Genomic DNA, 16,566 nt, shown 5'->3' with positions numbered 1-16,566 from the left:
GGCAGCCTCCCTTGCTCTGTGTGGCACCCTGCTAGAGACAGCTGATGCCTGATAGTGACCTTTTACCACGTGGGGCATGAAGGAAACATTACTTCCCAGGAAAGGGCTGAGAACACCTTTGAGTCACACACCAACCTTGACATAAGCATGAGGAGGGTAGAGGCATTGGGGGTCGAAGTGTCTCCTGGCAGCACTTTGACAATACTCCCTCATGCCACGTCCGTGTCAGCGGGGGTGGGGGATGTTAGGGTGGCGTGACTGAGGCCATCTGTCACCACAACAGTGGTGATTTTTTTTTCTCCAGAACGAGAGTTGCCAAGATTTTGATGCAAATATAAGGTATGCTGATTTTAAGTGTGTGGTGTACTGTGTTAGGGAGACATGATCCCAGACAGCCCTAGAAGCTTTCCTGCCACAATTTAAGTGGCCAAGGAGGGTTCCAGCTGTCTTCTGGGTGATCAGCCCCGCAGTGGGCAGCATTGTCTTCCCAAGTTCCCTCAGGGTCAGGGGTGCTGCCAAAGGAGCCGCTTCCTAAGCCGCAGATTGAAAGGAGTCCCCAGACAGAGACCGTCCGTGTGCCCTTCCAGGGCTCCCCACTGCAGCGTCCTGCATGGGCTGCTAGTGCCAACCACACACTTCCTGGCCCTCTTATGGGGGAGCTAGCCAACCTCTCACAAGGACCCTTGAGGAGGCCTAGGTATGGACCAGGAGGAAAGAACCTTCGGCCTATATTCCAGCCTGTGGTTAGGGAATCCACAGTGTTTCCGTGAATCATAACCTAAACCCCTGGTGGTTCCTAGCACGTGCGTTTTCCAAACTGCAATGTGTGTGTTCATGTAAGGAATCCGGGCCAGTCACTCAGAGACCCCAGATGACAGAGCTGCTGTGGTTAGAATGCCTCAAACGTGTTTGTCCTAAAGTGTGGGCTGTACGACCTTCCTGTCCCCTTATCGCAGCCTCGTGGGGAATGCCATGCAGGGGCTAGCGCAGGCCTGATGGAGCTTGGCTCTTTTGTGTGGAAACTGACCAGAAGAATTAAGTGGCCAAAAACAGGCTTGAGGAAACTCTGGGGGGATTTTTCCTTTGTGTTCACTGTCAGCTGTTTGTCCATCTTATGGTTCTCTTCCTTCCCTCCTATGTCCCTTTAGCTGATCCAGCTGTGTCACAGATCCAAGGTACCTGTGAGGTGTTTCAGGCTTGGGCTGGTTCTTCCGGGTCATAATGCAGCAGTCATGTGGGGAACCGCCTGGCATCTGCCATTTAGAGCTGCTAGAATAAGCGGGTGGGTTCAGCCCCACTTGTAGGGAGAGTGGCCAGCTCTGTGAGTGGCTGGTTATTTTGCCATTTTCCCACCCTTTGGCACCTGTTCTTCTCCCCCAGTCAAACTCTACTCCTTCCCAGCTGGCAGTCAGCTCCGTGAGCCCTTCTCACAGCCTGGAGGGCTTGGTGGTCTTGCCGGCACCACCTCCTGGCAGATCCTTTCCTTTCCTTGAAGCTAAACACTAAGCCCTGTCCTTAGGCTTGTGTATTACCCTCCTATGGCATTAGCCTCCTGTGGTATTCGCCATGACAGAATACCACTGACTGGGCAGCTTCAATAACAGTTTTCTTACAGCTCTGGAGGAATTTATTTTCTCAGTCTGAGATCAAGGTGTCAGCAGAGTTGGTTTCTCCTGAGGCTTCTCCCATAGATGCCATCTTCTCCCTATGTCCTCACGTGGTCTTCCCTTTGTGCCTATGTTCTAATCTCCTCTTCTTATAAGGACAACAGTCATATTGGGTTAGTGCCCACACTAATGGCCTAATTTTACCTTAATTACCTCTTTAAGACCTTGTCTCCAAATAAAGTCACATTGTGAAGTACTGGGGTTAGGACATCAACATATGAATTTGGGGTGAGCTGCTGTCCTTTATTTACCTTCCTTTCTGGAATTTCTATGCTAAAAGGCTCTATTAAACAAATGCTCTGGCCCTGTGTTTGCCACAAGAGCACAGATAAGATAAGCATGTGTTTGGTTTTGCAAGCTTGTCTGAATTTTTCTAAGATCTTTGCCTTAGATTAAATCCAAAATTCAGGTGAAAGAGATGTTTCACATCTTAAAAAGGGGGATGTGGTACTATAGATAGTTGTGTTTTTGTGCTTTGAAGAGTAATCTTTGCTTTTCTCCTTTTATTAAGCAAATATGATACAATGACAAAATTAAATACTCTTTCCGTCCTTTCTTTGTAATGAGGAAGTCCTTTTTTTAAAAATTCAACTTGCAGAAATGGGTTGTACATGGTAATTTGCTGTGCATCCATAAAAACCATAAAATATAAGAAGCAATATTGTTAAAGTAGCTGTTCTCATTTCCTGGCAGTCATTACATGATTCCAATACAAAAACATTTTTCTCCTAACTATCCTTTCTGAGCTCAAAAATGGATTTCCCTCCAGCCCCTGTCATTCAATTATCACCTCGGGAAATGCACAGATATAACTGATGATCCCTTTAAAACGGCCTGCAGCATGCCACACTCTCTCATCCTTCATCTGTCATCCGCTCCCGTCATTAAATGTTACATTGCCAATGTATATTTTATAGGGTGACCCTGACGGATGTCACTTTGATGCTGTGCAGGGATAATAAGATTGCACATATAATGAAAGGCCAATAAATAGAAAAATGTTTACGAGATAGAGAATTGGTGGTTTTAACAGCTTTATGGCCTTCCTTTTTCCTTTCTTCTCTTCTCCCTCTTTGTGGTTTTGTTACAGGAACTAGAAAACATTAAGAAAGGTGATGTGATAGAACCAACAGCAGTGAAATCCCACTTGCCCTATTGCTGAACTTCAGTAAAGTGAATTCAGGAAATAATGAAGTGTTCGGCTTGTGGGAAAGAAAACTGATGTCAACAAATGAATTCTTGGGGTTTGGGAGGCTCTACTGAGAAAATGAGATTTTTCTGGTTTTGCCATTATTACACTTAAAATGTTAACAGTCTTTATTTAAACAAACAGCTCAGGAAAACTAAAAATAAAGGCTTGCAAATGGGCCCTGTGTGTCGGTTCCATGTGAGGTGAGGGCCAGTCTCACTGCTGTGTCAAGACTGCCCAGGGCTCCTGTGCCAGAGGTGGGGTGACCTCCACATATGGTGGGAGCCCTTCAGTCCAGGCTTGGCTTTGTGATGGCCTTGATCTATTTCTGTCTTCAAACAGGCAGTTTCCAAATCTTATTTATTTATTTATTTTTATTATTTTTGGTTAAGTAGAAGAGTCTTCCATCTATGACTTGATCAATAGATACATTTTTTGATGAAACTGCTTGCAGGGTGTACCACCTAGGGCTCAGAGGGTCAGGAGACCCACCCCTGCGGCTCTTGAACACAGTTCAAAGCTTTGTAGTCTGTAGCATGTGCAGAAGTCTTTTGGGGGCAGGGCCCATATCCCTTTAGGGACTGTGCCTTGTCTAGACTCAAGCGTCACTGCTTCTGGATCAAGAGGCAGGTGAAGGCCTTTTATTGGCACATCTCTGGGCCACGTGTCCCCTAGAGCCAGAAGCAGCCTGTAACAGAAGCTGGCGGACGGCTTGAGGTTTGGTGAGTAGGTAGTGGGGTCGTGCTCATGGTTGAAGGCTGTGGGTGTCAGTCAGACATAGTCCACAGAGTTTGTTCATGGTATAGGAGACAGAAAAAATATTTCTGTAGGCATGAGCATAATTCCGATTCTGCACTTGTGTCTCCCTAATGTGTTTCTGATTTTGGCACCCCTGAAGTTGCTTCAGGCAAGTGCACCTGTGAACTTCATGGGTGCTTGTTGAGGGTGGGGGCGCCACCTAAGGTGGGAATACTGGCTGCCAGTTGCTACCAGGATGCATGGTGGTCTTTGTGCTCTTCATCCATGACTATTGAAGGTCAAGGTAAAAGGTTTAAGATGTTACTGTGTTGAACGCCAGAGATGAAAGATAACCCAAATTAGATCTTTAGTCTTAAAAATCTGGATGATTATTTCTCCTTAATTCTTTAAACCATGGTTGTCAAACTTTTTAGAGAAGCATCATAGCAGAGTATAATGGTTAAGAACATTAGAATCTAGAACCAGACACCCCCCCCCCCCAAGGCTGCCACCTGAAGTTGTGAGCTTAGCCATGTGGCTTTCTCTCTCTGTGCCTTGGTTGCCTCATTTGTAAAGCAGGTATACTGAAGGTATTTATCTATGTGGGTGTCTGTGAAGATTAAATATATTAAAATATGGAAAGCACATATTTATAGTGCTTAGCTGTCATCATTGTAGATTTCATGCCAAGTAAAAGGTGGTTTGCTTGTTTGTAAATAAAGCCACTGAGCTGATGAAGTATGGATAGTGGCTTCCTAACCCCCCCCCCCCAGCCCAGGACACCTACCTGCAGAGCACCTGCTTCCAAACACTGGCACACAAGAAGTAAAACAACAGTAAGAACAATGTAGTCATTTTTCTTAACAGTGAATATAGTCAAAATAAGGAGCTTTTATTCAGAGATTTAAGTCTGTATTTTTTTGCTTTTTTTGGAGATAAGACGCCATTTCTTTTATGAAATAATGAGATCAGGAGGCAGTTATTTCTAACGATCTTACCTGGCAAAACAGTAAGTTGGTGATCCTGTCCATTTCTCAAAAGTTTTATCCTTTTGGAGTTAATTTAGGGTAAATTTCAATTCCCAGGAAATAATCATTCCATCTAATGTTTACTGAATACGTACTATGTTCAAGATGTTGTTCCTGACCTGTGGGGTACTCCCAGATGAGATGGACACAGACTGTGGGAAGTTAGATGAACTCATTTGTGGTTACAGCCCAGGGGAGCCTGTGTGTACAGGGCAGAGGCAAGAGTGAAGATGTACAGAGATAAAAACGATATCAAGATCGCTTCCAGTGGTTGGGGAGAGAGAGAAAGGAAAGGCTTCAAGGAGAAGAAGGTGACATCTGTGATGAATTGAGTCCTGAGTGGTGAGGAGGATGTGGCTCTGGACACTAAGGAAATGGGGTGGTAAGGGGTCCATGGAACTGTACCCTGCAGGCAGGAGGAAAGCACTGAGGAACAGCAAACTGGCCAAAGGCCATGAGAGGTGGGAAATACGTAGAAAGGTCTTCTGGGGACAGAGAGAAAGGCTTGGAAGAAGCAGTAAAGCAGCTGGGCCTTTGTTTTTTAGGCCTTGAGGAGCCTTCTATAGTTTGGAGAGGAAATGACAAGAGCTGGGCTCTGGGAAGACTAACCTCATCTCTGTGCAGGAGGGGACAGGCCAGCCCAGGGAAGGGCTGTAGCAGGACCTCAGGTGCAGACATCTTAGTGCAGATATGGGGCCAGAGATAGGACCGACAGGTGACTGAGGTGAGCACGTGAAACAACACAGAGCTTAGGAAATATCATTGCAATTTTGGTTAAAAATCTTGGACTGTTCCAGTTGCTTTGCACTGTACAAGTGTAGCGGTAATAATTAAAAAAAAAAATGTAAACCTGCCTAACCTAGGTATTTTTGTTTTGTTGTGTTTTGTTTTTTCAAAGCTTAAAAAGGGTACCTGGGATTTAGGGACATTTCCATGAACATCATAGTCTGGCCCAACCTATTTATAACAGGTCAAACCCACAAGACCTTCACACACTTTCCTCCCTTCCCTTTGCCTTTCCCAGAAAGAGGAGACAGAGGTGGCGAAGAAGGATCGCCATTCCTGGAAGCAGGCTGCGTCCTCTCATCTGGGGGCTTCCTGTTGGGTGGTGTGTTAGAGTAGGGGCCCTTCCAGCCTCTTGAACGCAGGAGGAGGCTGTGATTCCAGAATGCCCAGAATGCCACTTCTCTGCTATGTGCCTTCAAGCAGATCATCATTCTCCCTAATGCACTCGGAGACCACGGAGGTGGTATTTAACGATTAGCAGCAGAGCCTGCTGACAGTGTCGGGCTCCTTTAGGGATTAGGGGATTCGGTTGGTTAACAAAAGAAGGAGCCCAGGAGAACACTGCCTTAATTACCAGAGTCATTACTGGAAGACAACCAGTTGCCTGCTGGAAAAAGATCTATAAAAGGTGGCTGCTCCTGAACATGGCTGATGGTTCTGCCCAGGGCCCAACTTCTCACCTCAGATGTTCTGAACGGTTGTCAGGCCCAGCCGTTGAATCGTCAGGGAGTGAAAGGAAAGAATGACTTGCATAGGATTCTGTGCCAGGAAATTTTACTGACTTGCTTCACTACCCTTGAAACAACACGGCTGTGACTCCCAGGCAGAGGTGGTCGTGGAGGGGGAGGACTGCACTTGGCAGCAGCGGCTCTTCCAGGGGACAGTGTCCAGGCAGACTTCCCCCACGTGGCTCTCATGGCCAGAGCGCATTTCCTCATGGCCTTGGCCACTCTCTGGGCTGGGATTGAGGAAGCAGCTCGTAACCATGTTTCTTTCTTTCTCCCTCCCTGCCCCTGCTTAGTTTGAGGCCTTGTTTTTAATTAATTATTGTTGCTTGCTGGAACTTCTCACTGGAAGAATACACCTTAAAAAAAAAAAAAAGGTTTAGATCACTCCGTCCATTAAGTAAGTGGTGGGTTTCTTCATCCCCGTTACCTGGACCACCAAAGAAGGGGCTGGATGATAACTGTAGGGCATTTTTTCAAATGACAGTTTCAGCAGGGGAACACACTTTGATGGTAACTCGTTGCACATTAGCACTGAGATTTAAGGCACTGTGTAGAGATTATTTAGCTGCTCTTTCTCTCCACATTCATGTTAAAATACTTATTTAGCATAGGATCAGATAATCATATTTCTTAAAGAATTAATTTCTTCTAACTGCTTACTTTCCAAGCCCTGCCTGGGGTCAGTTGGGTGCAAAGGTTTGTGTTCGGCAGCCCTGCCCCCGGTGGGCCCTGTGCCCTCACATAGTTGCCTTCTGCTCAGCTGACACTGACCTGTAACACAACTTTAGAAAGAAGCTGTTTATCATCCTGCTAAACAGGAGCAGCTCCCAGACATGCCTCCCCACCCTATCTCTTCCTCCTGCCCCCTCCTTTGTAGTGGGCCTTGCCTGGCCCAGAAAGGGTATCTCTGAAAACTCTGATGGTGAAGAAGAAATGAGCTGCAGCTGACCCTCAACAGCGGTGGCATGGCTGGAACCTGGGCACTTGCCGCAATGCAGGGACCTGGATTAGGTCCTTGCCTGGCTGCCTGCATTTCTCCCCCACCCCTCACATGTACAAGGAGGCAGGACACAAGTTCAGGGCCTTGCTCAACGTGGCTCTAAGGCCAGCAGTCCTCATCATTCTTTGCTGGTGGTGGAACCGTATTGTAAGACTGGAAGATAAAGGAGCCCTGTTCTGTGCACTGAATTAAAAGGGGGTGAGTGTATATAGGGTTATTTCCAAAAGACTGAGGCATTCCTGGACTTATTTAAAAAAGAAAAAAGGCTAGTCACAGTGGCTCACGCCTGTAATCCTAACACTTTGGGAGGCTGAGGTGGGAGTTTCGCTTGATCCCAAGAGTTGGAGGACCAGCTTGAGCAACATAGTGAGACCCTGTCTCTATAAAGGGGAGGGGGGGAGTTAGCCAGGCATGATGGTGCACGCCAGTAGTCCCAGCTACTGGGGAGGCTGAGACAGGAGGATCACCTGAGCCCAAGAGTTTGAGATTACAGTGAGCTATGATGACATCACTGCACCCTAGTCCAGGCAACAAAGTAAGACCATGTTTCAAAAAACAAAAGGCCAGCTGGGGTCCCTAGAACTTACCTTCGACCACACCTTCACCCCTTCATCAGGGGATACCCAGACTTCTTTGGGGAATATGGTAATAATAATAGAGTTATAAAAAAAATTTGGACTCAATGTTAGGTGTACCCTATGCTTCTAATATGGGACAAAATAACTGCCTTACCTCTTCCTGCCTCTACATTAGCCTCCCAGAGGGTCTGCAGAGTTTTAGTGCTAGGCCAGGGAATAAGAGAGAGCCTAGGCCCAATACTAGGGACTTGCTAAGAATGAGTCTTTGATACTCAGAAGGTTTCCAGTGCCTTCCCCATTCAACAGTTTGTTCTACACTTTCACTCCCCCAAGGTCCCGTAAGAGGGAGAAAGAAAGGGGCAGCCTTGCTGAAATAACAGGAAAATAATCTTGCAATTTCCTAATAACAGCTAAAGATCAATCCTATGAACTCTGTCTCTCTCTGTTCTCTCTCTGCTAGAAGCTCAAGTCATTGCCAATGGCTTTTTGTTTATGATGTGTGGAGAAAATCTAGCCCTCCCCCCACCCAAAAAAAGAAAAAGGAGTTGTTGAGAGAGAATCTGCTAAATATACACCAATGAAGTTGAGCACTTTTCTTAGCAAAAGCTGCAGCCTGTAACATTGTTGATTGGAGATGGCCCCTTTCTTTTCCCTTTTTTGTCCAGGCACTAACCAGTTTAGTGAACCGGTTTAGTCCCTCATGCTGTGTGCAATTATAGTACCAAGATATAAGATGTGTTGACTGTGAGACTTTGTTGTGAGATGAGGTGAGAGCATCGGGAACAAAATGATCATTATAGGCCATTCATGTCAACAACATTATACCTCTGTGTTTGCTTGCAAACAAAAGCAGGAGCTAATTTGCAAGGCTGCCTTTGTAGAGCTGCCTTTTGATCAATGATTGCCTGTGTTAATGTTTCAGTAAGCTATTGATTTCTGCAACAGCTTTTGTTCCCTGAATTTATGTGCAGCGGGTCTCTGCAGCACACACTATGCATGTTTGATTAAAGTTCAATTGACTTCATTCCTGGTGAGGCCGCGAGCTGCTTCACTCCTTATTTGTAGAACCAAAGCTTTCCCCGACATGTTCTTTTGTTTGTGCTCAAGACCTCGCCACCCATGCAGTCACCAATATGCTGTTTCTAATCCTCCTAGATTCGCTCCATTCCAGTGTTTAATCCCTTGGTAGACATTACAGTGGTTGAGAGGCAGCTAATAAAATCTGGCCTGGATTTGTTGTCTTTTTGACATATAATTGGTATATGGAATGTACACCACAAAAATGCACCCACTTTAAATACACAGTTCATTGACTTCTGACAACTGTATACATTCATGTAAATAACACCACAATCAATTTATAGACTATTTCCATCACCCTGAAATGTTTATTCAGGTCCTTTTACAGGCAGTTTCCTGTCCCCCACCCTCCAGGCTCTAGGCAGCCACTGATTTGGTTTCTTGTGATTATAGAGTTGCCTTTTCTAAGATAGAATCATACAGTGGGCACCCTTTTGTGTCTGGCTGCTTTCATTTAACATGATGTTTTAAAATCTGTCTGTGTATCTGTAATTTGTTCCTTTAATTGCCAAGTAGTATTCCAGAGGATGGGTATACCATAATCCGTTTATCCATCCTCCTGTTCGTGGGCATCTGGGTTGTCTCCAGTTCGGGGCTATTAAGAATGAGGTTCCTGTGAACGTTTGTGTGAAAGCCTGTGTGAGCATGTTTTTATTTCTTTTAGGTAAACAACTACGAGTAGAACTGTTAGGTCATGTGGTAGATGTCATCTGGCAAATAGTTTTTACAAAGTCGTTTGATCATTTTACATTCCCACCAGCAGTGTGTGACAGTTCGAGTCATTCCCACACCTTCCTGAATTTTAAGTTTATATTCTTTCATTTTCTCATCAACTGTGATTTCAGAGCTGCGGAGGAGGGTCCTTCCTGCCTGGTCATTTTGATCCTTGGCACTCTGCTGATGGAATCTGGACTTCTGATTATTATTCAGAAACTGTCACTTAAGTCTTAACTAAAAGTTGATGTTGATTTCAATGTTTAGGTTTACTTCTTTGGGGTCTTGATTTTCTTACATGCTAACAGAGGACAAGTGTAAGAGTCCAGGTTGAAAAGGCCAGCCTGGCTGTTCTGAGCCTTTTTGCTGTCTGGTCTGGCACTGGGCCAGTTCCTTAGCCTCACTGAGCCCTGGCTTCTCCTTTTTTTAAATCTGCAAGTTATGCTATCTTTTAAAACCCTTTGAGACTCTTTCAAAGCATTCATATTTGAGAAATAGAAATAATCGATTGTAACTGCGTGAAGCAATATTGCATTACAGACAAATGCTATTTAGAAATGTCAGGGTGGCTGCTTTTTAACAGCCTCAAGTAAGACTCTGAGGCTGGGCATAGACCCAAGCAGTGCCCTCCTACCAGGGTTTTCTCTCTGAATTTTGTTCCTTTTCTTCTCCTGTTAGCTTCGTATTTCCTCTTACATCCCAGGCTTGTTTTTCCATTCTTGGGATACTTCACTTAGTAGTATGGGTTCCATACTACTTATTTGATGGCCTGTAAAATGACTCCGGCTAAAGGAGGAGGTGGAAGGAACCACTTTGAGTTTTTTCCCATGCTTCTTTCAAGCTTCAGATTGAGCCACCCTTCTGAGCTGATGAACATGCTGCTCTGAAAGTGTGTTTGGAGAGTGACCTGCCCTGCCTTGACTTCTGTTCCATATTTTCTCATAGGAATACCACGGCCTCGTCAGTTTTGTGTTAGCAGAGGTCTCTGAATTCCCTAGCAGGATTTATGAGTCTTTTCCCTCCAGCCAGCACCCAGGGATCAGTTATAGATCAGTGCATTCCCAAGTCAGGAAGATGGGAAGTGACGTGGCAGGAGCTAGGAGGTTCCCAGATCATGACCTTGGGGCTCAGGATGCCCCAGTCACTCTGGGTCAGCGGTAGCCTGCGTTTGCAGCATAGGATATGATAGAGGAGTCAGAAATTCCGAGGGCAGTGTCTGTATTTTCCCTCATCGTTCACTTGCCATGTCATGGAATTGAGGGGTGGGGACCTGTGTGTACCTGTAGGGACATGAATGTGCTCTTCCTTGGAAGCTGGCTCCCTCACCACGTTGGCCTGGCGTTGTGCTTCATCTGTTCAGTGTTGGCATTTTGTTGAGCATTAAGTGCTTGGGAAGGTTGAAACACATTCAAAGCTCTAAGAGATACATGCCATAGGTGTACGATAGGCCAGTTAGAAGTTCTTGCACTCCTTTAAGGACCTGATGACAGCTGCAGTCCCACTTCTCACAAAAATGCACAGGCCTAACATCCAGCTCTGGGTAGCAAGTGCTCTGCACATACGCATTTACCTGCAGAAGCCATTACCTTGCAGAAGCCATTTCTCCACCCAAAGTCTACCCACTTCTCTTGTTACTATGTTCTAAGGCCATTGCCTCTGGGGCTGTTTTGGATGAAACCTGGTTGGATTGGGTGCTCTTGACAATCACAAGATTTTGTCGCATGACAGCTGCGTGTCTTTGGCTTATCTATTTTAGTCCTTCTAGCACGAGTCTTTTCAGCTACATCTCAGGTTACTGGAGAAGATCTTTGCTTTCTCATTTTTTGGCTACTACATTCACAACACAGGGAATGGTGAGAGAGTAGGGGTACAGACACACCCAGGGCGACATCCCAGGATCTGGTAGTTCATCAAGTTAATTGACTGTCTACAATGTTGATTTATTAGAGAAGAGCAGTGTGATATAGGTCCTCTCACTGCTGTGAATTTTTTTTTAATTCCAGGTAAGGAGACTTTATCTTGAGATGTTTGTTGTAACAAATTGGTCTTTATTCAGCGAGGGTTAGCCGAACATGCCATTTGTGTGTGGGGTGAGAGGAGCCTGCAGAAGCTGAGGGAATGGGGGTGCCACAGGTGCCCTTTCTTTAAAAAGTCTCATTTGCTGTATTGTTAAAATGATATCTTTCCTCCCTTTGTGCTGGGTTATGAAAAGAATAGCTCTTTTTGCCATAAAGGCCGTCCTGGTGACGTGTGACATTTCATCTGTGCATCAGCGCTGTTGTGTGTCTTAGTCTTTCCTTGTCAAGCCCTGGCCCTGCCTTCAGGACTCTGTGCCAGCTTGCCCGGGCATGGGATGGGACCGGGAGGTCGGATAGCAGTCTTTCTGGGCTGGGCCTCTGTCCTTCTGACCTAACTTGGCCTAGTCCCCCAGCACCTCGACTGGCCAGTTGTTTCGCAGGAGCCCGGGCCTTTATTTCCTTCTCACACCTGTGTGATTTCACTGTGATGTTGTGGAGAAAACACCTGCAGGCACACACACACAGTGCTGGAATGTGTGCTCCCCGAAGGCAGGAATCTTCTGTCTTCTTTGTTTTTTGGTCTGTTGTTGATGCTGTGCCCCTGTGCTTAGAGCAGCGGTGGCACCGGGCACTTAGGGGACACCCAACAACGCTTGTTGGACGAGCGAGTGCTCTTGGCATCTAGGAGGCAGGCCCCGCTCATGCTGCCTCGGCTGTGTTCCCTGAGCGGGCCTGGTCCCCCTCGAGACTCTAGGACAGCTGTTACACACCCAGCTTTCTCTCCCTGCAGAGGAGGGGTGTGGTGGGGTTGTGGAAGAGCCGAAGCGCCCCGCACACTCCTCACAGCCAGCCCGTCCTTCCCGCAGGGGGAGCTGATCACCTTCTACTACTACTGGAAGAAAACCCCCGAAGCAGCCAGCTCCCGCGCCCATCGCAGGCACCGCAGGCAGGCTGTGTTCAGGAGGATTAAGACTCGAACTGCGTCCACACCCGTCAACACGCCTTCCAGACCCCCTTCCAGTGAATTCTGTAAGTGAGCGTCTTAGCACCACAGTGCGCCGGGGAATCGTGGAGAGGGTGTGCCTGTGTGCACACACGTGTGTGCGTGTGTGAGGCCCGACCTAAATGTGGCACTGACGGGGGGTGGGGGTGGGATTTAGTAGGCAGAGTTGTAAAAATTATTTGTACATTCAAATATATCTGATAAACTGAACATCATTTTAAGTTTTTATAAAAATGTAAGTTTTGGCCTTGGCCTGATGTATTTTGGCCTTGGGCTGAGGAGGTTTTCCACTTAGTGGATGAGGCATGGTTTAAATTCTCATTGCGCTTTTGGTAGTAATAAGATCAGATTAAGGCCGGGCGTGGTGGCTCACACGTGTAATCTTAGCTCTCTGGGAGGCTGAAGCAGGAGGATTGCTTAAGGTCAGGAGTTCGAACCCAGCCTGAGCAAGAGTGAGACCCCGTCTCTACCAAAAATAGAAAGAAATTAATTGGACAACTAAAAATATATATAAAAAATTTAGCCGGGCATGGTGGCACATGCCTGTAGTCCCAGCTACTCAGGAGGCTGAGGCAGGAGGATTGCTTGAGCCCAGGAGTTTGAGGTTGCTATGAGCTAGGCTGACACCACGGCACTCTAGCGTAGGCAACAGAGTGAGGTATATCAGGGAAGACAGCATGGATTTTAAACTTTTCCCAGTTTAAATTCACCAGATGTAGGCCCTAGTGCCAGCTACCCCAGGATTCAGGTGTGACATCAGCCACCAAAAATCTGGCAGGGCAGGCCCTTGCACACCGCCCCTCACACACAGGCTCTTTGTTCTGTGACCGACCCTGAGGAATTTGAAGTGATCTTTCATGAACACTGTCACACATCGGCCTATGGAGCCTCTCTGACAGGTGGCTCAGAACCCTGGGCAAGCCAGAGGTCACAGGGTGGCCCCAGGTCTTGGCTGAGCATGATGGTGTCTCCCCCTCCCTGCTTTGTGCCTGCCATGTCCAGTGGACCTCAGTTCAGCCAGCGAGGATGACTTCGACAGCGAGGACAGTGAGCAGGAGCTGAAGGGGTACGCCTGCCGCCACTGCTTCACCACCAGTAAGTAGCCTGGTCATGCGCCGTGGTGGAGGTGGAGGGGCGTGTTCACTGTGCCAGGTCGTGCTCGGGCATTTGCGGGTTCTGAGCAGTTGGTGCACTGACTGGTGAGATGCCAGGAGCAGTGATTGGTTTGACATTTGCATTGTCCTTTGCGGTTACTTGAGAAAGTTAGAAATCTTTGTTTTAGTTTGTTTTGCTTCACTCCCCCATTTAGCAGTCAGAATACTGACCAGTAGGAAGGCCAGACTTGGTCGAGCGGGGATGGTGGGAGCGCCGTGGTTCCTAGGAGCTTGCTGCCAGCTCCTCTTACAAGCGCCAAGCTGAGGCAGGCCAGTGGACATTCCTGACACCCTCTCCCGGTGCTGGGGGAGAGTAGGGCAGCACTGCCCCTGGGTTGTCTAAGTAACAGGTGCCTGTCCAAGGCTAGTGCTGCATGGTTCTGGTGGCGCCAGGGTTGGTTGGAGCCCATAGCAGGTCCCCCTATGCCCAGATGTCCCCAGGGAGAGGGATAGTTTCCAAGGTTGGCATTTTGCATCCCTCCTTCCCCTCAACGCAGCCTCCAAAGATTGGCACCACGGGGGCCGGGAGAATATTCTGCTCTGCACCGACTGCCGCATCCACTTCAAGAAATACGGCGAGCTCCCGCCCATCGAGAAGCCTGTGGATCCCCCACCTTTCATGTTCAAACCCGTCAAGGAGGAGGACGATGGGCTCAGTGGGAAGCATAGCATGAGGACGCGGCGGAGTCGGGGCTCGGTGAGTCCCCTGTGTCTGCGGGGCTCCTGACTGTTTCTCCAGGTTGCTGGAATGCTGGGGGCTTGTGTCCTCCAGCGGGGAGTGAAAGTTTTGTCTAGGTAGAGAAACAGAACCCTGGAGGTGAAACGTCTTGTCCAGAGGCAGCAGCTTTTCTGGGGCTGGGAGGAGCTCTCTTTTCTCTTCTTGGGGGTCCGTGGGGCACACGCCCTGAGCTTAGTTTGGCAGAGAGCTCTGGGTTTCTGGCCCAGTGCAGGCTCTCTAAGTTCCTCAGACCTCTCCCCAGCCTGTGGACTCGTCACCTCCAGTGTGGCATATCTCTGCTCTTTTCAACTTACAGGCTCTTTCTGGTACATTTTCCTACTCACTGCATAGTACCTTCCATAAAAAGGCTTTGTTTCTTAGGTTGAAAGGGTGGCAGGGACTTGGGGAGAGGGTTTTCCCAGGTTTGGGGCCTAGAATACTAACAGGGTCTTTCATCTAGCACTGGCCTCCCCTGCCTGTTTCCCTTCTGGCAGGTGGGTGGGGCTGGCAGCCTGACCACTGCTCGCTCAGAATGGAGCAAGTGAGCCGGCCTTGACTCTCATGCCCTCTTCTGAGCTCTCGTGGCTTTGCAGAAAGATGCTGAAGTGCTCAGTGGTTTGGGAGCTTAGCTGTGTTATTTGACAGCTTCGTTTCTTTGGGTCATTTCCTGTCCTGTGAGATTAAGTTCCCACATGTTTGATTTGGTTGGGAAGAGTGGGCAGGTACATGGAATAAACAGAAGGGGAGGTGCTTTAGAGATGACTTCTGTGTGTCAGATTAGGTGGCCCACGCCAGTTTCCTGCCTCTCAGAAAGCCTTGTTCATGTGTAGCATTCGTCGTTCAGGACGTCCCTCAGGCTGAGTGCTTTGGGTGTGAGAATGGTTCTCTTCCCAGTGGGAGCCCACCTACCCCCTCCCACAGCTCCGTGCTGACCTCTGCAGCGAGGGACAGGCCAGGGTGCCTGTTGTTTGCCAGGGGCTGACATCTGCTAAGAGAATGGTGGCGGTGGCTACTCTTCAGGCTCCTGCCTATGGCTGGGCCCAGGTGGGCCCATGTGGAAACTGGGGATCCAGTGTCACCAGCCTCTGGTTTGGGTGGGCAGATGTCGACACTACGCAGTGGCCGGAAGAAGCAGCCAGCCAGCCCTGATGGTCGCGCCTCACCCATCAATGAAGACATCCGCTCCAGCGGCCGGAACTCCCCCAGCGCTGCCAGCACCTCCAGCAATGACAGTAAAGCAGAGACGGTGAAGAAGTCAGCCAAGGTCAGGTGCTGGGGCGGGTAATGGGGAGTCCTCAGCCTGTCCCTCCCGTTAAAACTGGGTTGCTGGAGTTGGTGTTTGGGGATGGGTTGCAGGCGTGGAGGCCGGGGGCCTGGAGAAAGGGGGGTCCAGCGCTGACCTTTGGGGCCACCTCTGCCTTGAGTTTCCTCAGGCAAGCCAGAGGGTGCCTTCAAGGGGAGTGGTTGGGCGGGCTCCCTCCCCTCAAAGACAAGTACAGTTGTCCCTCAGTATCCACGGAGTATCGGCTCCAGGACCCCACACAGATCCCCAGATCCACAGAGGCTCCAGTCCCTGATACAAAGTGGTGAAGTATTTGCCTGTAACCTACACACATGCTCTTGTTTACTTTAAATCATTTCTAGATTACTTGTAATACCTACTAAAGTGTAAATGCTGTGTAAATAGTTGTTGCACTGTATCGCCTGGGGGATGATGACGAGAAAGAAAGACGTCTGGTCTGTGCGCGTGCCGTACAGACGCGGCCATCACAGTCCTAACTACGTTTCTAATCCACGATTGGTTGAATCGGAAGGTGCAGAACCCACAGATAGGGAGGGCCAACTTTAGTTCTCATCCCGGATACTTGTTCCTTCCTGGCCCTGGGTGGCCCCTTCTAGAGATTTCTTGCTTCTGGAGATGGAACTTAGAATGAGCGGGTAGTGTCCACAAACAGCAGTCATTCCTTCCTGAGTCGGATGGGACGTCCTCCCTTGGCCTGACTGCTCCTTGTGGACTTTCCCACCGCAGAAGGCAAAGGAAGAAGCCTCGTCCCCTCTTAAGAGCACGAAGCGCCAGCGGGAGAAGGTGGCCTCCGACACTGAGGAGGCTGACAGGATCAGCTCCAAGAAGACAAAGACCCAGGTGAGGCTTGCAGCAGGGCCTG

The 16,566-nt window shown here is 48.3% G+C and overlaps 1 protein-coding gene across 9 annotated transcripts in view; it reads left to right on the top strand.

The window, feature by feature from the left end:
- The window catches only part of RERE (arginine-glutamic acid dipeptide repeats), a 405,018-nt gene that overhangs the window by 379,071 nt on the left and 9,381 nt on the right, over positions 1-16,566 (top strand). For all 9 annotated transcript variants that reach the window (XM_075993756.1, XM_012791485.3, XM_012791482.3 and 6 more), the window contains 5 exons: positions 12,393-12,555; positions 13,532-13,624; positions 14,181-14,380; positions 15,504-15,665; positions 16,431-16,544. In XM_075993756.1, the coding sequence (XP_075849871.1) occupies positions 12,393-12,555; positions 13,532-13,624; positions 14,181-14,380; positions 15,504-15,665; positions 16,431-16,544 (732 nt within the window). The remainder of the gene's footprint in view (positions 1-12,392; positions 12,556-13,531; positions 13,625-14,180; positions 14,381-15,503; positions 15,666-16,430; positions 16,545-16,566) is intronic.

Source organism: Microcebus murinus, chromosome 2 (genome assembly GCF_040939455.1).
Source record: "Microcebus murinus isolate Inina chromosome 2, M.murinus_Inina_mat1.0, whole genome shotgun sequence".
Classification (NCBI taxonomy): Eukaryota; Metazoa; Chordata; class Mammalia; order Primates; family Cheirogaleidae; genus Microcebus; species Microcebus murinus.
Note: the sequence above shows the minus strand (reverse complement) of the source record. Positions and strands in the feature narration are given on the sequence as shown.